The sequence below is a fragment of the Pteronotus mesoamericanus genome, unplaced genomic scaffold, assembly GCF_021234165.1.
Source record: "Pteronotus mesoamericanus isolate MK-2021 breed Mesoamerican mustached bat unplaced genomic scaffold, CSHL_Meso_final contig_94, whole genome shotgun sequence".
NCBI classification, from domain to species: domain Eukaryota; kingdom Metazoa; phylum Chordata; class Mammalia; order Chiroptera; family Mormoopidae; genus Pteronotus; species Pteronotus mesoamericanus.
In genome coordinates this window covers 31,894,295-31,920,169 of record NW_026555285.1, presented here as the reverse complement: position 1 = coordinate 31,920,169, position 25,875 = coordinate 31,894,295, and the positions used below count along the sequence as shown (strand labels likewise).

Here is a 25,875-nt window from a genome sequence, read left to right as displayed (position 1 = left end):
GTTATTACTCTTCAAGAAAAATATGGTTAATATTGGTATATGATTTGATTTTCCTAATTTTCCCATTGGGATTTAAAGCAGTAAATCCCAGTCTAACTTTTCTTTTTTTTTTTTTTTTTACAATAGTGATAAATACAGTAAATTGGGGGGCATATGATGGATAGGATACATATTTAACTTTAGTAACAATTTTTATTTAGTCCCAGGGTTTGACTTTATAAAGCATCTCCTGTTAAGTGGGATTTTCAAAAGGACTGTAAATTTAACAAAGTCAATAATAACACGTACAGAGTACAAAAAGGAACTGGTAAACACAAGTAGACCAGTTCCAGGTGCCCAGTTCTACAACGCACCCGCAGACCGCCCTGGGTGCTCGCCCCAAGATAGGGCTCGGCCACCGCCGTTTAGCCGCCCCGTACCCCTCCACCCTTCCCGCCGCGTTCCGCTGGCCCTCAGGCCGTTCGCACACTGTTGTCCGTGTCCGTGAGGTTTTCCCTTTTTTGCCCTTTTGCCCAATCCTTCCACGGTACCCCGTCCTCCTCACCTCAACAGCTGGCAGCCTGCTCTTTCTCTGAGTCTGTCTCTATTTTGCTTAGTTCATTTTGTTCACCAGATTCCAGACATGACGGAAACCGTACGGTATTTGTCTTTCTCTGGCTTATTTCACTTAGCATAGTGCTCTCCAGGTCCCTCCCTGCTGTGGCAAAGGGTAAAATTTTCTTCTTCTTTTTTTTTTCTGGCTGAGTAGTATCCCACTGTGTAAATGTACCACAGCTATTTTTATCCACTCATCTGCTGATGGACCTATATAATTTTGTGAACTAGCGTCACTCCCAGCAAGTTTAATAAAAAAGAAAAAGAAAAAAGAAGAAGGCCTTGCCAGTGTGGCTGACTTGGGAGGAGTGTCGTCCCACAGATCAAAAGGTCGGCGGTGTGATTGTTGGTCAGGGCACCCGCCTGGGCGGGGGTGGGGGGGGGGCGAGGGGCCGGGTTTGGGGCCTGCTCATGGCTCATAGGGAGAATTGATGCTTCTCCCTCACACTGATGTTTCTCTCCCTCTCTCTCTCCCTCTCTTCCCTTCTCTATAAAATCAATAATCATGTCCTCGGGTGGGGATTTTTAAAAAAAGGAAAAAAAAAAAAGGAGCAGATATAATTTGATACAAAAAATGTAGCTGGTGAAAGAAGAAACCTATACAAAGGCAAGCTAGGACAGCACTTATTTTGCAAATGCATGGGAAAAAACTAATCCACAATCATAAAAACCACAAGTTAAGTAGGCGTTAGCAGTGTGTCCCAGTAATTTAAAAAGTTAATAAAGTACCGAATTATCCAAGTAGGAGAATGGCATGTGAGGTTGAGTCCGTCGCTGTGTTCTGCGCCGGTGAGATCATTTTTCGATTATTAGTTCACGTGGAAACCCCCGTGCGGTGACAGAGGCCGCGGTGTGCTGGGGTCCAACCCGCGCTTTGCCGCGGACAACCTGGCCGTGTGGTGGCGCTGTTCAGGGACTCGGGTCCCCGCGCCTCTGATTGTGCAGATCCGTAAGCTGAGGGCGTTGGGCCAGAATCATCCTCGAGTAAGTCACACGGATCTCCAATCCTTTGTTCATCAGGAAAAGACACTATTAGCAATGACTAGAGGATCTAATAACAGTGTCTTTGTATGTACGGAGACATTTTATACAGGACCCCGAGCTACCACGCACTGAGGCGCTATCCCCGGGGACAGGGGCCCTAGCTCACATGGTCCTATGCTGAGACTTCGACCTGCTCCCACAACCCATTTCCCCATTTCCTTTAGAAACAGAAACCTCCACGGGCATGAGCAGACCAGGAACAGCATTTCACAACCTCCCTGGCATTCAGGTGCGGGCGCTGGGACAGGGGTGGCAGGAACGGGGGACGCCTCTGCCCCACATCCATTCTTTCTCTCTTCGCTCAGACGGGGCCCAGTTGTGGAGCTGGTGAGCTGGCTTCGACCCTGAGATGCCGGCAGAGGCCAGCACCCCAATATGCTCCTGACGATTTCACGCACAGAGAGATACTTCTGCTTTGCTCTGACAACGAGGGGAAAAAAAATCTGTCTTGTTGGAGCCACGGTATTTCAGAGCTTTTCTGTTACAGCCACCTCGTTGTGCCCTCACTTATTTGGAAACTGGTCCTAGAACGAGTGTGCTATCAAACAAAAGCCGAAAACACGTGGTATTGGCTACGTGCTTGTGAAATAGGGAACGAGGGAGTAAGTAGTGCGGCTGCAAATCTGAGGCCCCTTGTTGCGCTGCGGCAAAATATTTGGCAAAGTTCTCACACAGCCATGAAGTCCATTATCCTTAGACGAGATTGGAAAAACTCAGAATGTTAGTAGGTGTTAGCTGCTCTTTACTGCGTTTAACAAGATACCAAGAGAGAGCTGAAATTCAGGCCTAAACTAGCCAGTTTGGAAACATAAATGTTTAAACATCATAGTTCGGTTTTGGGAGAGATTGAAATCTAACTTGACTGAGAGGCCAGCGGTAGGGGGCTTAACCAAGCTGGAAAAGCCAATTGCGACCTCATGACAAAGAGCAAGAGATAACATTGTCTCAGAAATTGTAACAGAGTATTCCATTAAATGCTCTTCCTCAGACAATAGGAATCATCTCAGTTGCAAAGATCATTTCATTGAAGGAGAGAGAGAGAAGCCAAGCACAGAAGCCAGTAGTAATAAGAGAATGAGCAGCCAGAGCTATGACCATCCAAAGCCTTTGCTAAGGTTACTTTCATATGGAGCTAACTAACTAACTAACTAACTAGAAGTAAATAGACTAGAAGCCTTTAGTAAGACCGTTCCATGCATTTGTAACACAGTTGAAATCATTTGTTATATTCAGCATTCCATCCTGGGATCCTCTGTCCCAACCATCTAAATGAGATTTTTAATTTGTATATGTTAAGGCTCACTCTTAGTACTCTAAGGTTCTTTGGGTTTTGACAAATGCATAGTAATATCTATTCACCACAATGGTATCATATAGAATAGTTCAACGGTGGTTAAAAAAAAAATTCCTTGTGCTTCACCTATTGTAACTCTCCACCTCCCTGACCCCTCAGCAATCACTTACCTGCTTAAATGTCTATGGTTTTGCCTTTCCCAGAATGTCAGATAAGTGGAATAATACACTATAGAGCCTTTTTCAGACTGGCGTTATTCATTTAGCAATATGCATTTAAGAAGTGTCCATTTTTCTGCAGATTTGGTAGTTTAGTCTTTTTTAAAGATCTTATCCTGAGGATATGTTTATTAATGAGAGAGAGAGAGAGAGAGAGAGAGAGAGAGAGAGAGAGAGAGAGAGAGAGAGAGAGAAGCAGCTGCCTCCAACACATGCCCTGACCGGGGATCGAACCCCACAACCTAGGTATGTGCCCTGACCAGGAGTCAAACCCCCAATCTTTGGGTGTATAGGACAATGCTCCAACCAACTGGGCCACATGGCCAGGGCAGTTCATTCCTTTTTATTGCTGCATATTACTCCATTATATGGATGTACCACAGTTTGTTGAGACATCTGTTCATTGCAGTACATCTTGGTTTCTTACAGTTTTTGATGATTATAAACAAAACTACTACAAGCATTCATGTGCACCTTTTCATATGGACATGTTTTCACATTTGCTGGGTAAAAATACCTAGGAGCATTATGGTTGAATTATGTGGTAAGACTATGTTTAGGTTTATTAGAAAGAGTTAAACTGTCTTCCAAAGTGGCCGCTCTATCCTGCAGTCCCATTGGCAATGAATGCGTGCTGCTGTTGCTCTGAATCCTGGCCAGCAATTGGTATTTTCAGTTTTTAGTCATTTTAACAGATAATGTAGTATCACATTGCTGTTTTAATTTGCATTTCCTTAGTTACAAATGATGCTGAGCATCTTTTAAATGCTTATTTGCCATCTATAGATCGTTGGTTAGGTGTCTGTTCAGATATTTTGCTCATTTTTCATTAAGTTTTTTGTTTTCTTATTGTTTAGGTTTAAGTTACTTATATATGGCTGACGAATTATTTATCGGATATGTAAATGTTTCTTCCCAGTCTGTGGCTTATCTTTTCATTTTCTTAACAGTATCATGGAGCACAAGTTTGTTTTTAATTTTAATGAAGTTGAACTTACCATTTTTTTTCTTTCATAGATAGTGCTTTTGTGTTGTATCTATAAATTCTTTACCACACTCAAAGCCATGTTGATTTTCTTCTATGTTTCCTTCTAGAAATTGTGTAGTCCTACATTATCATTTAAATCTGCAAAATCGACCTTGAGTTAATTTTTGTCAAAGATGAATACAAGGTCTATGTCTAGATTCTTTTTTATTTTATTTTTTTTTTTTGCATATGGGTGTCAAATTGTTCTAGCATCATTTGTTGCTACTGTTGAAAACTTTTCTCAGCCATCCATAGACTCTGTTTGTCTCAGTATAATGTAAACCTGCTCATGAAATTAATAATATTTAATAATATTTTAATGTCACAAATCTAAAAGGTATAAATGAATTCTACTATATGTTAGCATGCATTTGATGATGTAAGTTTTTGATGGGCCATGGTGAAACTACCATGGCCCGTGTCCTGCCTGCTTCTTCTCCTCATTTCCCCTCGTCCGACGACCCCAGTGCTCTGGCAGCCTTTCCGAGGCTGAAGCGCACCTGCGCTGTGCTTGCCTTAGGGCCCCGACACTGTCCTGTGGGAGACTTTCAATCCACTTCGACTTGATGGGTCTGAAGGGTTCTTGAAGCTCGGGATCTTTTTCTCGTGGGAAAGAATGTAAACTTAACAAATTGTGACTGTCAAGAAAGTTCTGTCAAGATCTGAATGTTCCTTTCCACCAGATACATTATTCATATTGCAACAAGAGAACATGCCATGTTTACAGAATTCCTGTGAGAAGTTTCTCCTAAAGCGGAAATGATGCTGCCTAATCTTCTAATGTTTCTATTTGGAAAACAGAAAGGGATTTGATTCTTAGTGCCTTAAATGAGGTGAGGAAACCATACCAGCCCATTCATTGCACTCCAGCTTAGGGCTGGGTCAGAGGCACCTTTGACGCAGCCACCAGAGCGTGCCTGGCAGCTCCTATCCCAGGGAGTGACTTTAGTCTGAGGTCCAGGAAGAAGCAGTAGTTGTAACTCACCCCATGGCAGAGAGGGGAAAGCTACCTAAGGAATATTTCAATACTGTCTTGCATGAGGAATAGAGAAAGCTTAAAAATCCTTTGACTGGTTTCTGTCTCCAAGAATCTTTCAACTTCCATCTCTTTTTGTTTAAAACAAGCAAGGACAGGTTCTGCCCAGAAAATGGTCTGATTTTGACCGATTGCACAACATGTTGTCCTGGGGTGCTTTTCCCTGACCGGTTCCTTCTCATCATTCTGATCTTATCTGGAATACCAGTTGACCACATTATTTTTAAAGCTCCCCCTTCACCTAATCACCATATTTCATTTTCTCCATGGGTCTTCTCACTTTCAGAAACTGTTGTGTTTGTTTTCTGTTTTTCAAACTACTTCTCCACTCTCCCTTTAGAATCTAAATGTCCATGAGGGCAGGAACCTTGGCTATTGGTCATTGCTAAGATATGGAACATAGGTCCAAACTGAAGATTTTTAAGTTATTGAATAATAGAACAAATGAATGAATGAGGGAATGATGGTAGATTAGAAGTCAGGCTTTTCTTTTAGGCAGAGCCTAGAAAAATTGGGCATTTCAATGTATTAATGAGAAGAATGTATCAAAAAGAATACAGAGGCAATGAAGTAAAAAAAAAATCCTATATTTCTTCCATTTTGCTAATTTTAGAAGGATAATGTCCTGTTGGAGCAATTAATTCTCTTTTAGAGTCATCTCTTAATTGGCTGCAATATAAGGAGATCTTCCAAATTGTTTTAGGAATCTGTCATTCCTCTGGTGTCAATAAATCCAGACATAATAAAGCTGACTTGGTGAATCAGAAGCCCTTCTCTCTCCACTCTGTATTTCTTCCATTTGTACAAAAGCTTTTAGTTTAATTTAATACATTATTGTAAAAGAAAGTGTCCATTAAATGGCCTGAGGAAAGTGAAAGATGTGTTTCTTTTAGGGTGTTTTTTTTAAATGAATCATTATAAAATAGAATACTTTAAAAATGACATTCAAATGATTTTTAATTACTACAAAGGCATTTAGATGTTAATATATTTTATGTAAAAGGGAGGGATACTATTCTACTTGTCCTTTTCTGCCACAGATTCCAAATCTAAGAAAATTATTTCTTTTGATCCACTCTGAGAGCATGTAATAAAAGAACAATAAAACATATGGCTCAATTACCGCTGCTTCTCATCTAGCATGAATTAATGACTATCACATTATTATTAATTGTTTTTTCTGGCTCCCTTTTGATATGGCAACAATTATACACAGTTGAATTTTGATAAGCATTTTGTGTTTAACACTGTGGACTAGTCTCTAAGAAAAGCAGATGCTTGAAATCATCATACAGAAGAATAATTCTTTAAATTTATCAACATTGGGAAAACACATGATTATCTTTTTTAATCTCCCTGGTTTATGGCAGTTTTTTACAATTGCCTTAAATTTCCCCAAAATTCTACCCTCTCTTTCATATTCCATATGCCTTTCTTCAAGAAGCAGTTGCTTTGTACATATAAAATAGTTTATAAGTTCAATTTCGCAATCTTAATAATACTAGTTTCTCATGTATGATTATTGAAGTTTCAGTTCCTTAAGAAAAGTTCCTCTAACAAAAAGCTATCGCTTGAGCAATTAAATAATTAAGTTAACCAGTGGGGTATAGAATATAGTTAATTGTGATCACCATAATTGACAAAATCAATGTCAATGAATGATATTTATAGACGCTTCACAAAAACAGTCTGTCATTGATAGTTCATTTTATTTTTATAAGTCATCTGTAAATATAAAGTGCTAGGTAACATGAAGAGATGTAACATGATACAGAGCATGTCTTCGTAGTCCATAACCATTATTTTCTCATAGATTATTCATATACCCAGAGTTTGAAATGCATGCAAAAAATTTAACAAATTATAATATGTAAAATACATGTCATATAATTTTACCCGTTACCCATAAATCAATGTCTTTCTGTTTTTAAAAATTATATCTGCAGTAAAATGAAGGGTGACCCAAAGATTAAATTGCTCAGACATCCTTTCTAGTTCAATATGATTAACAAACCCATATTCAGATATAGTTCTAAAGAGTGAACAAAAACTTGCTTTAGAATAATTTGGGGAACAGAAAGAGACCTTAGGGACAAGTTTCAATGCCCCTCATGGTTCAGATACAAGCACAGGGACCCAGAAAGTTCAAAGGATTTTCTGAGGTCCACATGGCTTTATATGTTCCCACCTTTCTGCCACACTTTATAAGAAAATGTCTATCAACATTTCTTCGGCACATGAAGGAGACATAGCCTGCTTTCTTGACAGTGGGTCAAGATGTCAATAACGTCTGCAAACCCAAATTCTTAGGGAAACAAAGGTGAGAAAACAGAAGCCTGTTTGTAACAGCAACCACGCCACGCAGCCTGAATCGCGAGCAGAGGAGGCCCTGTCCAGAGGACGCCCGCAGCCGTCAGGAGCCCTGTTTCTTTGGCGTCAGTAACTGAAGCCACTGCATTTTTGATGACTGAATCCAGCAAGATAACAGATGGTTCCCTTTATGTATGTGACCTTATTGAAGACAATTAGATTATGTGTGCACCAGCAGAATAGTTAATTGTATACAAAAAGTCAATCTCCAGTGTAAAAGCTTTTTCTAAGTTACATAATCTCAAAATAAAAATTTGAATTCCTGAATGAATGCTTTCATCTTGATTCCCACGTGCCAGAATTATTGAATCCACTTTGCTGAAAACATTAAAGGACATGAGAGTTAGAGATGTGAATTCAGTACAAAAATCAAGTCTATAACTAAACATTTTTAAAATAATCATTCATCAAGGGGGTCATGGTGGAATCGGTGCTTTACTTTTTCCTTCCGCCGCCTTCGTCACCGCGGCTTTTGGTCACACCATAGATAGGAAGGGCTGATGCCCTTCCTTATAAATACATTTATAAGATGCCTGAGTTGTATCTCGATAACTTAAATTTACTATAAAAATGCAATGCCTGTGGAGTGCACACAGACAGGGAGGAAGACACAAGGACTTCTGCGTTTTTGGTGGCCAGATCTCCTGCCATACCATGGACGCCTGGGAGGCTGAAAGTTTTAGAGTTGCCGCCATATGCATCAAAGCTCCTGACATAATATTGGATCGCGACAAGGCCGCTAAATTAGGAAGAAAATGGAATATGAGAACTGGCTGGGGAAAGCAGAAAATAGAAGGCAAAATATGAATGTAATTAGTTTTGTTTTTGTAATTGATTCTGCAGCCTGATGGAACGTGGGCTTTTAAAATATTCTTCAGAGCATTTTCCAGATATAGCCTCCCAGTACCTCATTTATATTACACATTTGTCACTAAATTCCATATTTTGGATCCCATGTAAGAATCACAAATGTTCCTCTTTTACACCAGGACATCAGGGAACTTGTTGGTTGACCAGTTCCCCAGTATCACCTTGGTTATTCTCTGTACTTTTGAATTAAAAATAAAGTGTTGATACTGGCTTTTGAAAAACTAATCAAGTTTAATAGGATTTTATTTTGATAATTTACTGGCACTGAGCATATCTTTTAAATCAACTTTTAAAGTTTTCATGCTAAGTTTATAGGAGATGTGAGTTAAAAATGCGAGTCACTAGTGTTTGTTTCTCACATTGTTTTATGCTAATGAATATCCCAAATTATAGTAATGTTGATCTTAAACTGATAAAAATACTTAGATGCTATATATTAACATAGAATTATATAGAATTAACTTCAAATTCCCCATAAAAAACATTAAAAGGCAATTAGCATAATCAAATTAGGTAAAAAGTATATTTCAGTGCAAATATAAAAGGTCATTCCCAGATATGGACTTGAATTCCAACAATTATTTGATCAGAGATGATCTATTTTGTTTAGGAAAAAAATGGAAAAATTTCTATATTAAACAACCGCCTTGTTTAGTTGTATCTATGTCTGATCTGATATCAGAAAAAAATATAAATGTTTACTGATTTTATACCATAAGACAAAATACTACCAGCCCTGGGTGGTGTGGCTCAGTGGATTGAGCGGGGGCCTGTGAACCAATGGGCTGCCAGTTTGACTCACAGTCGGGGCACACGCCTGGGCTGCAGGCCAGGTCCCCAGTAGGGGATACATGAGAGGTAACCACACACTGATGTTTCTCTCTCTTTCTCCCTCCCTTCTGCTCTGTAAAAATAAATAAATAAAATCTTAAAAAAGAAAAAGACAAAATACTACCATACTGTCTGCAGCTGAATTTAACAAAATATAATTAATAAAATATTTTTGCTAAATTGAAATCGTTCAACAATTTAAATGCTCATTAATATTAGCAAAAGGAATAGTTTCTTGCATAGCTTAACACTTACCCACAACTTTAGAGTAACAAGGTTCGCAGTGTATTGTCTGTTTATAAATCCAAATACTGTCTCCTGCCTTCAGGTTTTCCAAAGACTGTTTGCATATTTCACACTAAAGGGAAAAGACAACATACAGAGTTTACATTACAGATAAAGTCTAGATTCTTAGCATAACATGATAGTAAGCCCTTTCTATTCCTTAGGTACTAGTCTCCATGTTAATAGTCAGACAAAGCCTCATGGGAATCCATGGGGACAGGGAGAAGGTACCTGTCTATAATCCACATGCAGAGCTTTTCAAATATATTCTCACAGCATCTCTCTACTATACAGGTGTGCATTTCAGGGCATATCTTCCACTGAAGTTTCTACTTAACCCGCTATAGGATAGGTATGTTTTCAAAAACTGGCCATGCCGAGGACGAGTTCACCACTTGATATCTCAAACAGAAACACTAAGGCTGTTCACGGTTTGCTTGCTTCAGGTGGCCTGGGATGCCCAGGCATGCGCCCTGGACATTGAGCAAACGTTAAGCAAAACTGATTTCTGATCTTATGTAGGGTACACAGGAAATCTTGTTTTGAGTTGTGTTGGTTAGGAGGCAGGACAGGGCTGACATTTGCTTTAAACCTGTGTTTATGGGAGCAAATCCACTGTCTGTTGGCTGACTTTCAAGCGTGAGGCTGTCACTGAATGGTTGGCTTTCAGAGGCAAGCTCATTGAAGCAAATGGCCATTGCACAATTTGACATGCTGAAACCAATCCAGCCGGTTCTCTATTATCATGGCTATACAATAATCCACCTTTTTCTAGGAGTGTGGGGACATTTTTATTCTTAGCAGTATTTTGTAAATCATCCAAAATACAATAAATGGAAATTATTCATATTTATCAAAAGAAATAACCAGGATAGTTTCTTTGTTTTAAAAAGTTTTCTGCATACTAATTTTAAATAAAGAACTATAATCTTTTTATATTGAGTAAATTTTAATAACCAAAATGAAATTTTATTTCCTCGTAATTAATTATAGAATTTTCAGAATATATTTTATATAATATTTTATATATTATGGACTAAATTAGATTTTTTTTGCTCAAAGTGAGGCATTATGTTTCTGATTGCTATGTATCACTGTCTGAAGAAAATTGGAGGAGAAGCCATGTGCTGCAAAAGTATTACAGCAAGGTGACTGAATTAGATAATTCCCATCAATCATAGAATGTCAGCATAGAAAGAACCCATAGATTGAGAAAAGTAGTTCTCAAATTGGCTGCCAATTACATTGATCTAAGGAGATTTTAAAAATACCAATGCTCAGGAATCACCTCTGAGATTCTTGATTTAATTAGCGCTGGTCCGAAGCACTCTATTTTTCTCCCAGCCTACCCAGGCAATTATAATAACATACAGCCACAGTTGAGAACTATTTGTCTAGTCAGCTTTCTCATTTACTGAGGCCAAGCTAATTTTAGGTGACTGTTCCAAAAGTCACACAGCCACAGTTAGTGGCAGAGTCAGAACTCTAACTCAGATCTTCTTCAGATTCCCGGTTCAGTTGTTGTAACCGGCTCACCAGTTACAACAAAACTATAATGTTGACCTACCCAGTATTATTATGGAAGTAAAAGGTGTGAAATACGAAAACATAAACTGTGAAGCATTCTACCATGTGTGCTTTGTTGTAACCATACTAAGTAGACTGAGTTTCAACCATTTTTAAGCCTATCAGTCCTTACTCCATGATATAAGGAGCTGCTAGCTCTCTTCTCGACCATTTTTTCCCCTCTTTAGACTCCATTATACAGGTAGTGGCACAAAAAAATCCCCTTTGTTTAATTACAAAATCTTTTATTACAAAATCATCAGCATGTAATTCTGTGATATCACAATATCACACCCAAGCACACCGTATGACATTTTAGGTGAAATATTCAAACTAAAACTATAAATTATTACATCCATATTATTACCCTACCAACCATACTCAAGCAGGCATTACTTCTGACTGACTCTGTATATTTTATGTAATGCACGATTTATTAAAATGTTGTAAAAGTGTTTGTAAAGAAAACAAGGCTTTATCTTTTTATAGGTTTAAATCTCTTGATTAAGAGGAATAAATGTGTAAGTAATCAACACAAAGCCTAAAGCCAAACTGGTAATTATAAACCTTTGAGGTCTGGCTGCAGAACTCCGAGAGATATTTAAGTGGTGCATTATTAATGTGGATGAGAGTGTTTCTGAAAGCTTTAACTTTGCTTCATGTATTTCATTAAATAGTTATTTTTATTCCAATCATTATGCAGTTTTACATTTAGTTAAATACAATAAACACGCCCTTACCTTGAAGCAAGTGGAGTGGCAGCAAATTTGTAATTCATCTAAAATCATTTTAGTGTTTGTGCCCAGGGGTTTTCTGCAGTAAGTGCACATGTCTCTTTCAATGACAGACCTATCGAGATGCAAGCAATTAAAAATAAATTTGCCACCATTCAAAAGACAGATTCACCACAGAGTCATGTGGAAGTATGTTAATTTTGTTGATATTTTAGGAAACTGTGTAAAAATCAAGGAAAGTTTGGGATTTACTTATTCTAGTGATAGAATTGATTCTTCTAGTTACCTCAAAATAATACCAAAGAATTAACATAAAAGAAAGTCTCAAATTATTAATTCATTAGCAATCAAAAGTGCAGCTGGGCAGGGCAAAGATAATTACAGTTTCTTCATTGAGCTCATTCATGAGTACCCCTCGAAATCCAAAGAGGGTTTTGAATTATTAATTTACATATATCACAGAAAAAATATACTGTAGAGTAATATAAAATCTTAACTCTCAAAACATGCACTAGGACAAAAATAGAAATCCATTCGAGAATCTAGGGTCTAAAGTCACCAACATGCTGGGCTACCTTTTATGACAAAATTTATACTCCCCAATATGATATGACAAATCTGATGAAGGAAAAAGAGCTTTATTATTTACTTTGGAAAAATAATATTCAATAATAAATGAACTACAGATATTTAAACAGCAAGTCTAGAAGACCGCGGGTCACACCAGAGCCTTAGGAAAGGCCAATAACTATGTGATACTTTTTCCATTTGGAAGGTCTTGGGACGGTCTTAAGTGGCGCTTTCAGGACTTCACTAGTTTCAGGGTGCTGGCGTGCAGCCCTGAAATTTCCAGAGTTGGTGCATAATGGGGTGGTGAAATAAAAACACCCAATGCTAATATGCTTAATATGTACAGTATATTTTCCATGCATTTTGCTTCTATAAAACTCATTTATCCTTCACAATATTGCTGAGAAGCAGATGCTACTGCTTCTATCATCATTTTACAGAAGAGGAAGCTGAGGCGCAGAAGGGTGCCTGCCATGCAGCTAGTGTGTAGCAGAGGCAGGGTTCGACGAAAGGCAGCAGGGCCCCAGAGTCGCTGTGCTACCTTTGGGCCTGGCCAGGGGGCCTACTGGGCTCACTTTGTTGAAATAAATGAGTCAGCCCAGGAACCATGATCCTCTTGTCCGGCCCCGGACTAGAGGCTTGAGGGGGGACAGAAATGGAAGGGAGGAGGAAGAAGAAGCCGGAGAGGAGAGGGATCGGAGAAGGTAATGCTGTCAGGTTTTACACATTCAGTCATTCTAGTAACCTCCTCCTAACCCTCATGGATGTAAATAAAATTTTCCTCTCCCACCTCACTCTATAGCTACTGGCTTATTACTCCTGCCAAATATTTTCCTATGGCTTATTCATACTCTCTCTCTCTCTCTCTCTCTCTCTGAATGTCCCAGGCAAGTATTTCAAGAGTAGAAAACAGGCACTCTCTGTCATTCCATTCCAGAGGCAACGAGCTAGGAGCTGGGAATGTAAAGAAAAGTGAGACGTTGTCCTCCAATGAGAAGCTTCCTGTCCACTTGGGTAGCCAGGTGTGTGATTAGATGGCGGAAGCATTTTATAGACACGTGGAAAGAGTCAGCAGAGCACAGCCCAGGGAGCCACTCATCCCTGCGGCGAAGGCAGGAGAGGCTGGCCGGAAGTGTCCCGTGAGTTACAGCCGAGCGTGAAGGAGCTCTCAAGGTGAACTCCGTGCGGTGGGGAGGGCCGTGATGGGGGATTCCGGGCGGAGTGAGCAGGTGGGACGGAAGTGCCGCAGTGAGGGTGTCTGGAGTGATTACACAGTAGGCAGTGTGCAGGAGCAGGTGCTGAAGGCCCACACATAATGTGCAGCGGAGTCTGTCTTTATCCTGTAAAGTGGGAAGCCACTTAAATGGGATTAGGGTGCTTAGATAAGAGCTGTGGGGACAAGGCTCCTCTCACACAACAATCAACAGAAGAAGTTGTGGACCGACTGGTCTTAATAGAAAATTGACTTCTGCTCTGATGACGAAGAAAAATTTCAAGGGCCATCTTGAAGAAGAGGACTGAAATTCTTCATATTAAGAGCAATACTTGTATGGAGAATGTTTTCCTTCCTTAAGCTAACAGTAAAAATATGAGCTCAGGAAAAGCTCTGATGTTGGTGTTATCCTTGTTAAAATGCTATTAGTCAAAGACCTTTCTGAAGTATTATGAAGAATCCAGCTCTGGTATTTGGTTACCTGGACAGTATTTGTATTCCATGCATGTGTAGATGACTTCACTCCTCAAAGAACAATAACTTAAAGGCCAGACACTCAGAGTGCATTGGTAACAGGCAAGATTTTACAAAAGTGACAGAAAGAGGATATAATTTTGATGTCTGGTTTATCCATGTTTCCCTTAGCAAACAGAACATAGGTTCATTTTTTTCAGAAAACGTTTATTGAGTATCTCCTTAGTGTCACTGCATTACAAATTGAGGTTGTGCAAAAAAGTGAAGTATGTTTTTACCCCCAGTGAGCCTTATTTCTACCTCCTTCTATAGAGAAACACCATCCGTAGAATATCAGACATTTGCATTACAGCTGGTTCCCAGTGGTTGGGATGAAATGCTGATCATTTATTTTCATTTCCTCCATTGGAAATCTGGGGCCGCACACACAAGTGTCATCTATTTGCCTCACTGAACAGTAAAGGGTAAAAGATGATCACCAACAGCAAGAGCCTGGGGTCAGCTTCCCAGCACAGAACTGATACTCACTGGGACGCCCTCCTGGGAATGGAGTGTGGGCCCAGAGTGGGTAGGAGCTGCGCATCCACGCAGCTGTTTGTAAGGCGAGATGGCTTCGGGGAATCACCACGAGGGAGGGTCGAAGGGCACAGTCTGGTGACGCAATGCAACCTAGACTCTGATAAATGCGGCAGTTCTGGGGACCCCGGGGAATCGGCCACAGCAGGGGGCCGGGCCTGGGAGGCAGCTGTAAGGCACAGAAAGCTGTGCTGGAATAAAGCACATTAGCAAGAGCCTGGAAGCCAAGGAGCAAGTTCCTGGATGCAGAGGTTATTGTACTTCATACACTTACAGGGTGGGGCAAAAGTAGGTTTACAGTTGTTCATATGGAAAATAATACAGTGATTAATAACTAATAATACAAGAATAAACTCTGTTTCATGTACACACAACTATAACCTACTTTTGCATCACCCTGTATACAACAATCACCATCAGTAGCACCATCTCCAAGTACAATGGACAAAAAAGAATATATACATATAAAATGTACATACAAGTGTGTGTATACAGACTTTTATGTATGGAAATATAGACATACTCACCTATCTGAAGTCGAATAAACAGTTTGTATGTATTTTCGAGAGACATCCTCCTGGTAGCCATCCTTTGGTGATTTACTAGAAACAACACATACGGACATGTGAGAACTGGGCTGTTTCCCTAGTATTAATGTCCTCGCATATACCTGCATACACACCTCTTCGTACGGCCTTATTATTATATTCTTAGTGATGTTACAAGCCAGGACAATATACTGATACACTTTTTTTTTTTTTTTGACCCTCACCTGAGGACATTTTTGCATTGTTTTAGAGAGAGAAGAATGGAGAGAGAAAGGGAGAGAGAGAAACATCGATACAAGAGAGAGGCTTTGACTGGTTCCCTCCCGTACATGCCCTGATCGGGGATCTAGATTATACCTGCAACCTATGCATATCCCCTGACCAGGAATTGAACGCACAACCTTTCGGTTATAGGGTTATAGGATGATGTTCCAAACAACTGAGCAACACTGGCCAGGGAGATACCTTTTTTTAAAAAGAATCTGGAGAAAACATGATACACAAGCCACCTCCAAGTTCATATAAGCTGACATATCCACGTAAGTAAATAGGGAACGAGGCAAGGGCGCGCAGCAAGGGATGCCATTTTTTAATGAAATTCATGCTTGTACCTCCCTCATTTATTTACCAAAGGAAAGCTACACATAGTCTAACATAAAGGAAATGCATAAAGCAAGAGCCAGTGCAAACACATGTACATACGCAGCATTCACATGGAGAACTAGAGACTCTTATACTTTTACACAAAGCTGTAAAATTTTTTATTTTTACTTGGAAACATCCAAGAAAGATTAGGTTAGCATGAAAGCACACACACACACAAAAGTGAAATTTTAAGAAGTTTTTCTTTGTTCCATTTCCCAGATTGCTCCAGTTTGTAAAGGCCACTCTTTCCTGGAGACAAATGAAATCTGTAACGCACTAACCAACTGGCTGCCCATAATTGCTTCCCAAGTACATATGCTACCTGTGAGCATATCAGGATTGGACGCAATATGTTCCTATGATTTCATAGTGTGAGTGATAACTCCACAGCCCTCCCTTGGGGTTTTGTTTTGTTTTTTTTAATGAGAAATATCTTTCCCTCCAAACTGCCCGTAGGCAGACTGCTGTCAGAAATAGAATCTACTTTACGGAACATATAATCCACAATGCTAAATAAGAGTTTGCACATATGTATGCACGACATATATATCATTACTCCCGTTTTTGTTTTTGTTTTTCTCATGAGGAAACTGAGACTTGAAGAGGTTAAGGAGCTTTGCCAGGGCCACAGGGTCAGTAAATGACAAAGACTCAACCCTAAGTCTGATTCTTGGGCCTCTGTTTAGGGAGCACAGGGTTAAGCAGAAAAATCAATTCTGGGGGGTGTATTTTACAAGATAAATGATGTGTGAGGTTGACAAACCTTTTTTTGTCGGGGGGGGGGGTCGCTTGCCTTCTGACACGGAATTTACTGCATTTCCTGGAGCCCCATCCCCTGGAGCCCTCACAGAGGCTCTGCTCTTTGGTCTCTTTGTCTTTTTCTTTCTTCTTCTCTCTCTTTCTTTAAAATTTTTTTTTTCTTTTCATTTCTGTGAGGCTCCTGAATGCTGAGCCCCGCTGGCTATCAGAGGCGGGCGCTGTACCTTGTGGGCCCGTCCCTTGTGTAGCAGCCACAAAAGTTGGGGCAGTAGATGTGTGATCCAAACCCTTTGCCCTTCGGGGAGAGTCTGGGAGTTTGGGGTTCCCTCCTGATTGTAAGGTGATGTGCTTGGGGTGGGGTTTATGGCAAAAGTGTGTTTCAGCCTTTCCTGCCAATTTTGATGCATTTCCTCAATCATTACTGTGCAGGGTATGCTGAGGGTAGGAGTCACTCAGCTGATTCTGGATGTCACTCAGATGGAACTGACTCATGTGTAGCTGTGTGTTTGGTGTGTCCGAAAAACAGGCTCTGATTAACATGTGTCACCTGTATCGCATTTGCATGCCCTACCATTACATTACCCCATAATTGGACTAATTCTTGTTTTTATTCTCCTTGAAAATCAAATGGATTGTCCATCTCTGACCTTGGTTGACATTTCCCTCAACATCACATAACCAGGAGATTTTGTGGGACATCAATTCCTGTAATTTGGGCCAGAGTATATCTACCAAAAGTTATACCGCTTATTTCAGATAAGAGGTAAATAATGGTGGACGGAACCATTCAATTGAAGTGCAACTCCAAATTAGCATAGACATTTTTGTGTGATTTTATAAAGCTAATTGTAAACATATAGTCACATTCTTCCATAAACTATATGAAAATTTTCAAATGGCCCCCCTATTATGTATTCATGTGCTATATTAAAATATTATTTAGTCCATTCAGTGACATTTTAATGATTATTTGACAACTACTTAATATTGGAAACATTATAAATAATTATGTACCTAGAATCCGACATACTCTAAATGGCCTTCTATTTGAAAACAGCAAGCATACTCTAAAATAATACCATTTCTTCTTAAACATACATCATTTCAAAACAAGCAGCATAGCCCAACGCTTTGAAGGAATTGCCAGTACCTGTTCTCCACATACGTCCTCGTGTACACAACAGTATCCTGCGGCCCCGCAGGCCTGGGGTCAGCGTTGGAGCTGGGGAAAAACCATTTTATTTTATGCTTAGAGTTTGTTTACGAGAATAATTAAAATAACGAGGCTATGATTCAATCCAATGCAAAAATGCTATGTTACTTCTAAACTATAGCCTTTGAAATACAAACATTAAAGTGATATTAACTAATTTCTGCATAATTTTCTTAGGACTCTCATTTCGTCCCTACCTACAGCTGGACTGGCCCATTTCGAGAATGCCATTATAAAACGTGGCCACTCACTAAATCTGTTGCAAAGCAAGAGGATGACTCTGAATATTTGTGTGATATGTGTTAGGGTCTGTTTCCTCGATGTCCCATTCACATTTCCCGACCATCCTGGCCCCACAAGACTCCAACCAAAATGGACCGTAACTAACATAACATCTGATTGAATGAAACTTTTAAAACTTCCTAAAGAATGTCCATGCCAATGTCACAGTAATTTTTAAAAAATATACAGGCTTTTTAAGGGAAAATCAAATTTTACACTTTCTTGTCTAGATGTCACAGCTAACCAATGACCAAGTTGCTAACTTAACACCGTTTGTGTAAGCCTGTTCAGCCACTAATAAAATGAGAAATCTCTGCATTTCAAAACAAGGGTCAGGTTGTTTCAGGTTGTATATATAAAGTTTATTAAAAACAGAAGGAGAAAAGCCCTCTCATTTGTTTTGTAAGAGACCACGGTACTACCTGAAATTCCTCCTGGCTTCGAAAGAATGGGCAGCGTTTCTGGCGGACTGATTGTTTAGAGCACCGGTGGGTCCATTGACTTGGCCATCTTGCCTGAGAAAGCGAACAAATATTTGGCACTTAAAATCAAAGCCACTTAGAATTTTTTTATTTTATTAAAATTCTGTTCCAGTAACATGAGCCTCTCTATGTACGTCTGGTTTCTCCACAGATATGCACAGAGAGTGCGTGAGCTATTTTCCTTCCTCACAGCGGCCACTGCCATCCCCTCAGACTCATCTTTAGTCACGCAACACATTATCTAACGCTGGGGTAGATTTTTTATTAAGGGCAGGAACCGTCTGAAATTGGTTCCAGTTCCATTTTCACAGCAGCAGTGCCATTTTAGAAAGCTTTTCATGTATAGTATATCTGGGAGTTTATCAATTTAATGAAAATTATCCAGGGGTTGCTTGGAGAAATTCCAGTTTTCATTTCATTTTTAATGGGAAGCAATACTTTGAAGATTGCAGAAGAACTTTGACCTAGATTTCTGCTACTCCCAAAACGTCACTATGCTTAACAAAGTATAGGGATATTTGCTTTTTCCTAGAAACAGAAAATTTCTAATGCAGGACTAACAAAAGCTTTAGCTCCTTTTCCTCTTTCATGTTAGTAAACTCTAATATGGAAGACACATGAAAACCAAAAGGAAAATTTAGATCTTAATCATGCCTTATCATTGGTAAATGGGCTGTTCCTCCTATTTCCAAAAAGCCCTTAAAGGAGAGGAAAATAATTATTCACATACTATCATCTCTGGCATATGGAAGATCATCTTCTAGTTTTAAGACAGATGCTTCACAGAACATACATGATACTAACTAATGAGAATGAAAATGATACTAAGTAATGAGAAAGTAGAATTAATATCATTAGAAAGTTTTCTAATGTGATTATTAAAATATGTCATTCCAGCAATAATAAACCTAGCTAGGAGTTGTTTGGAAATATTCAAGTAAAGATATGTATAATACAAAATCCAATTTTAAGAAATAATTTTAAAGGACAGTTTGTCAGTGAGTTTGAAATGTGTTTGCATGGTCCTTAACAACATAAAATCAAATAACACTTGTTTGTAAAAACTGCAGATAGAAGAGAAAAATAATTTGCAAATAGTAATGTTATGAACTGAACTGTATCCCCCAAATTCAAATGTGGAAGCCCTAACCCCCAGTGTGATTTGGAGACAGGGCCTATATGGAGACAATAAAGGTCAGGTGAGGTCCTAAGGGTAGATGGAGCCTTAAACCCATGGGACTGGTGTCCCTACAAGAAGAGGAAGAGACGTCAGACATCTCCTGCTATGTGTGTGCGTATACGGAGGGAAGGCCGCCCAAGGACACAAGGGGAAGGTGGCCATCTGCAAGCCAAGAGGTGAGGCTTCACCAGAACCCAACCCTGCCAGCACCTTGATCATGGACTTCAGCCTCCAGAACTGTGAGAAAATAAATTTCTGTGGTTTACATCACCCAGTCTGGGGTATTTTGCTATAGTAGCCTGACCAGACTAATAAAAGTAGCATTTCTTAGTTGGGTTTATGAGATTAATGACAATGTCTTCATGAAAGATTTAATTGTTATAATTATGAATAAAAACCAAATGTTAATAAATAAATTCGAAATGAAGAACAACAAACTGATGGATTTTGCTTCTCAACTAGGCTAGGGAGAGGACAGATTTTTTAAAGTGGACTTCTTATTTTGGAATAATTTTAAATGTATAGAAAAACTACACAGATGGTACTAGGAATCCCCAAGTAGCCCCCACCCGGCTTCTCCTAGTGCTAATGTCTTACATACCCGTGGTACATTTGGCAAAACTGAGGAATTAACATCGGTACAATAATTTAACTAAACTCTGGAGTTTATTCGTATTTCATTCATTTTCCCATTGACGTCCTTTCTCACTTCCAGAATCCAAATCGGGATGCCACTTCCACGTAATCATCGTGTGATAGTTTCCAAGCATGTTTTTTCCCATGAGATGGTGATAGATTTTACAAAGGAAATTCTATCTTGATGCCATTAAGTGGTAACACTATTTTTTTTTTAATTATTCAGAACCATGATAATAGCTAGACAATACTAGGACAACCCATGAAATAACCTGTAGTGCTTTTTAAGACGTTACTGATCTAATTAGTTTGAGGAACAGTGTGGACACTGGGATTCCTCTAAACCTCTCCAGCGAGTCTGACATGCATGTCGAAGTTGAGAAGCACCATCCTAGATGTCGGGCATTCTGACATCTCCCTCAAATGGTACAGGTTCTCCCAGCGTGGTCCCTGGACCAGTGGGTGATGCTCATGTTCACTGAAGTCTGGGAGCCAGTGCAATGGGGGATCTCTGCCAAATCATCCCTCTCAAAGGCCTTGAATAATGTTCATAAAAGAGAACTCACGACTCACAATGCTTTTCCCTTGACAGCTTTATTGTTAAGTTATCCTTCACTGAAACAAATTGAGGAATTGTACGTTCTCATTAGTGGGTCATAGTTTTGTTTCTTAATTAAATAACAACTCTATAAAATATAAACCCAAACATTGTGTTGGGTCTCACAGACTCCAAATGGAATTACACTTGAGAAAATGTTTCCTGCAGTGGAATCTCAGCTTGAAAATTTACCTATCTGGCAACCCTCATACACCGTTAATGAGAATATCAAATGGTACTGCTGATTTGGTAAATAGTCTGTCAGTTCTTCAAATTGCTAAATACAGAGTTTCTATACAATCCAGCAATCCTACTCCTAGGTATATACCCAAGATAAATGAAAGGACACTTATATAGAAAAACTTATATACATATGTTTATAGCAGCATTGTCCACAATAGTGAATTACAGTCCAATAGTAGAAACAACTCAAATGTCCTTTTGATGAATACATAAACAAAATGCTGTATACACATACAGTGGAATATTATTTGGCAATAAAAAGAAATGAAATACTAGTACACTAGTACAATATGGATGTATCTTGGAAAACATTATGTTAAGTAAAAGAGGCCCATCGCAAAGGACCACATACTGTATGATTCCATTTGTATGAAATACCCAGCAGGCATCAATTCATGGAGATAGAAAGTAGATTAGCAGCTTCCTGGGCTCAGGGGTTGTATCATATGTGTCCTATGAGGGGTTAATATATGTGTACTTCTAGAAAACTGTGAGGTTTACATATGTTAAGTATATAAAAATAACTACTGTAGAAAAATATACAGAGAGCTTGATGCCAAAACACTTCGGTTCATTCCACAGCTCTAATTTACTAACCTGGCCATTTCTTTTACTCTTTGATCTTCAGTTTTTTCTGTTACTCATTTTGAGAGTCAAGTGAACTTTCCTTTCTGTAGTCAGAATACATAGGTATAAGAATTGAGGCCAAATACTGTGTGTGAGAAATGGAAGCCATCATACTGTGTGGTGTAAAAACATTTCACAATTAGTTCCTATTTTGTGACTGTGATGAACCTGTGTGTCATTTTAGCACTAGGCATCCAAGGAAGATATTCTCAGGCTGCTTTCTGCACCACTGAAAACATACCAAGCAACAGTCGGTAAAAATAAGTCTTCACAGAACAAGTGCAGAAATTTGAATTTCCATGATGTCTTTTACACTAAGCAATAGAAAAGCAGGCTTTTAGTGAGAAATTTTAACAGAATTTGAATTTGTTAAGTTTCTTCTATATCAGCTATTTAAACGCCCCGTACATTGGGATTTTTTTTTATTGAGATAGTATTTATATTTAAATACCACACTGTAGTTTAATTCCTCAGAAAATACTCCAAGTTTACATAATTTATGCAGGCTTATATGGAATCCATAAAATGAAAGTAAATTATAATAAGCCTTACCTTCCATTCTTATTTTTAGACACATTAGAATTTACTTCAATTACATTTTCCAGGTCCTGGTGTCTATAGGAAAAAAATAAAAATTACATATGTGTACTTTTAGTTATGATATTATTTTAGGAAATTAAAAAAGAATAGAATAAAAACTTTAAAATCAGTACCTAATCTTGGACATAGGCATTGTGGTATAAGGAAATGGGTCACTGAAAATCAGACATTGAGCTACTGATCTACTCAGCTGAAGCATGAGAGCATGATGTTGAGAGAGAAAGAACTAATTTTTGGAAGGTTTGAGAAATCTGGTCTGAAAGAAACCATTAATATTCACATTCAGCTAATACTCAGTGAGTGCTACTTTGTGTCACAAAGTACTAATTGTGTGTTTCCATGGGGATTATCTCATTCAGATCTCACAAAATCTTGCAGGACGGCATCTGGGGCTCAGAAAAGCTAAGTGAATTTTCCAAGGTCAATTAACTAATTTGTAAGAGAGTCAAGATTTGAGGCTGAGCCACCTGTCCATCTGAAATCAGTTCTTGGATATTTAATTAGAGATTTCATTCCAGCTTTTTGGATTACAGAAACATGAAAAAAATCAACCCAAAATTTGAATTAATAATTCATAATGTAAAGGATAAATGGGACAATTAGATTCTTAAATCTTGGGCTATGTTTATGACTTGACACCCTTTCATAAGATACAATAAATATCCTCTGGTATGTTGTTTATATATTAGTTATTTACAGCATATCTTTGCTATAACACTGGTAGTTCTTGATTTTTTTTCATGAGTTTGGAAAAAAGACTGTCATGAACCATGTTGGCTAGGAGCATGTTTAACAGTCAGAATGAGGCTATCTATTCCCTTACTTTCCTTGGGCAAGTTTGACAACATTTCTAAGCTTCCTTTTGTAAACAAGGATATTAATATCTAAATGTATAAGTTTTCAGTGAGAATAAATGACTTTATGTCAATAAGTTTTGTGGACACAATGACTACAATTGTAGGTGGACTGGATAAGCATAAATAAATCGTAGTTAATAGAAGTGTAGTGATATCGCAGAGGGCGTTATTGACTCCAAAGTTTTGAGGGGCTACCATTTCATTTTTCTTTCTGCCCTAACTTTTCACATCTTTAGAATTAACTTCAGTTTTTCTAAATCTCCTTTCTGAGCCTGAATAGTAGGTTTAAATAAGGTTCTTTTTACATAGAACCAATGTAGGACCTCTCACTCACAAAATTAGTATTGATAAGGATGAAAAATAATATTAAAAATTCTCTTATGTGTGGAATAAGATTTAGTATTCTTTTTTATAACATTTAAATCTCTGATAGTTGCTAAGTCTGCAAGTAGTCAGCATTCTAGTGCTAACCTTGGATGGATGGAGTGCCATTTTTTCAAAACCACTTGAGAGTAGAGACACATGACCATGTCTTACCATCACCCTGCACATAGTAATTGCTCCAAAAAATACTTGTGGAAATTAAACTAAATTAATTTAAATTATCCTTTTCTCCTTCTCTGGGGGAAATTTATTATTATCTTACCTAGCTCTGGGAAAGACATCAAAGGAGCCCTAAGGGAAAAATATTAGATCCTGAACCTTTAGTCAGTTAGCTCCACCCACATATGGGCACGCAGTGTGCACCATGACCACAGAGAAAAGGCCAGTGATGGACATTTCACTTCCACTTGTGTCACCCGCCCAGAACCTGATGTACTTCATCCTTGACTTGAACACATTTCTTTCCTTTTTTTGAATGTTGTTAGAAGTTGAATTGTGCCTCCCACCTACCACTACCACCACATTCATATGTTGAAGTCCTAATGACATGTGTCAGTATGTGACTTTATTTGGAGATAGGGTCTTTACAGAGATAATCAAGGCCAAATGTGGTATTAGGATGGGCCCTAATCCAATGTGACTGGTATCCTTGTAAGAAGAGCAAGTTTAGACTCAGACACATACAGGTGGAAGACAAAGTGAAGACACAGGGTGAAGACAGCCCTCTACAAGCCAAGGAGAGAGCTCTATAACAGATCCCTTCCTCACGGCTTTCACAAGGAACCTACTCTACTCACATCTTGATCTTGGACTTCTAACCTCCAGAACTGGGAGAAAATAAACTTCCGCTTTAAGCCACCTAGTCTGTGGCTCTGGTTACAGCAGCCCTAGCAAACTAATATAGATCTGCTTCTGCCCTCACAACATGATTACGTTTAGTTTCTCGGCTTGATGGTGGACATCCTCACTTCTTCTGACATTTTTCAAGCCTGGCTGCTGCATCTTTGCTCTGTCTATTCCTACCCCCTCAACTGCCGCTTCCCTGATTCTTCCCCCTGCCCCAGGCTTTTTGGATTCTAGCTATGGTGAAGGAGAATAGAAAATGGTTTGAACTTGAGGAGAGAGAAGAAATGGCGCTCTTACACATGTAACAACTACATAGGTAGATAACTCAAAATTGGAACCTATGCATGCCTTCAAAGATGCACACTCCCAAAGTGGTCTAAGAGCAAATCATCAGATAAACCATATTATTGGTGGTTTCATAGAATTTTTGTTGTTTTTAATAAATAGTGTCACATAATCAACTTTTGTAGGTCGGATTATAAGATTTAATTCTGCATAGTCTTTAGTAATATTTAAAGCAAAATAAAAAGTTCCAGATTATGCAAAGAACAAAATGTATATTTGCTTTGGTTGTTCACTCTGACTAATGTCATGAGCACTTGAAGATCCAATAAAAAGAAGTTCAGATTGCCCATAAACTTCCCAAGCTGAAGGATGTAAAATAAATTTCAGTTTTTAATTAAGACCACATCTATTGCATCATATCTTTTACACTGTAGTAGAAGATGAAGAGCTGTGAGTCAAAGTGTGAAAAGAGATTTTAATAGAAGCCCAGCCAAATGCTTCAGGGTGGAGCAAAGGCTTGATTCCAAACCCTTCCTGTGGCAGTTGCAGTGGAAGGAAGACTTTATAATTTTATAGTTTATGAGCAGCTGGAATTAATGCTAAGAAAAATCATCATTTCTCTGTGGATACATGAGAAATGCTAAAAAGAAATTTTGTTAACCATGGCAACTAAAATGCTTTTCTTTATGTAGATTTTAAAATGTTTGGGAGAAAATATGAGATGTGCATAGGGTCATAGAACGCATTTGAATATAAGCATTTATCTGTGTTGTCATGTAATTTATTTTTTACTGTCTCTTTAAGGAATACAACACTGCTTTACAGAGCAGATTAAGGGAAAATATAGAAATTTTTTTGGACCAAGGTATTATTGTCTCTTTTTTAAATTAAATTTATTGGGGTGATATTAGTTAATAACATAAGTTTCAAGTGTACAATTCTATAATTCATCATCTGTATATTGCATTGTGTATTCACTATCCAAAGT

At 38.6% G+C, this 25,875-nt stretch overlaps 1 protein-coding gene across 1 annotated transcript in view; it reads right to left on the bottom strand.

Annotated features, from left to right (window-relative positions):
• Positions 1–7,789: 7,789 nt before the first annotated feature.
• The window catches only part of SCEL (sciellin), an 86,097-nt gene continuing 68,011 nt past the window's right edge, over positions 7,790–25,875 (bottom strand). The window contains exons 24-29 of the mRNA XM_054586703.1: positions 22,468–22,530; positions 17,805–17,876; positions 15,230–15,304; positions 11,876–11,984; positions 9,540–9,642; positions 7,790–7,901 (exon numbers count right to left, since the gene is read on the bottom strand). Coding sequence (XP_054442678.1) covers positions 7,885–7,901; positions 9,540–9,642; positions 11,876–11,984; positions 15,230–15,304; positions 17,805–17,876; positions 22,468–22,530 — 439 coding nt within the window. The 3' untranslated portion in view covers positions 7,790–7,884. The remainder of the gene's footprint in view (positions 7,902–9,539; positions 9,643–11,875; positions 11,985–15,229; positions 15,305–17,804; positions 17,877–22,467; positions 22,531–25,875) is intronic.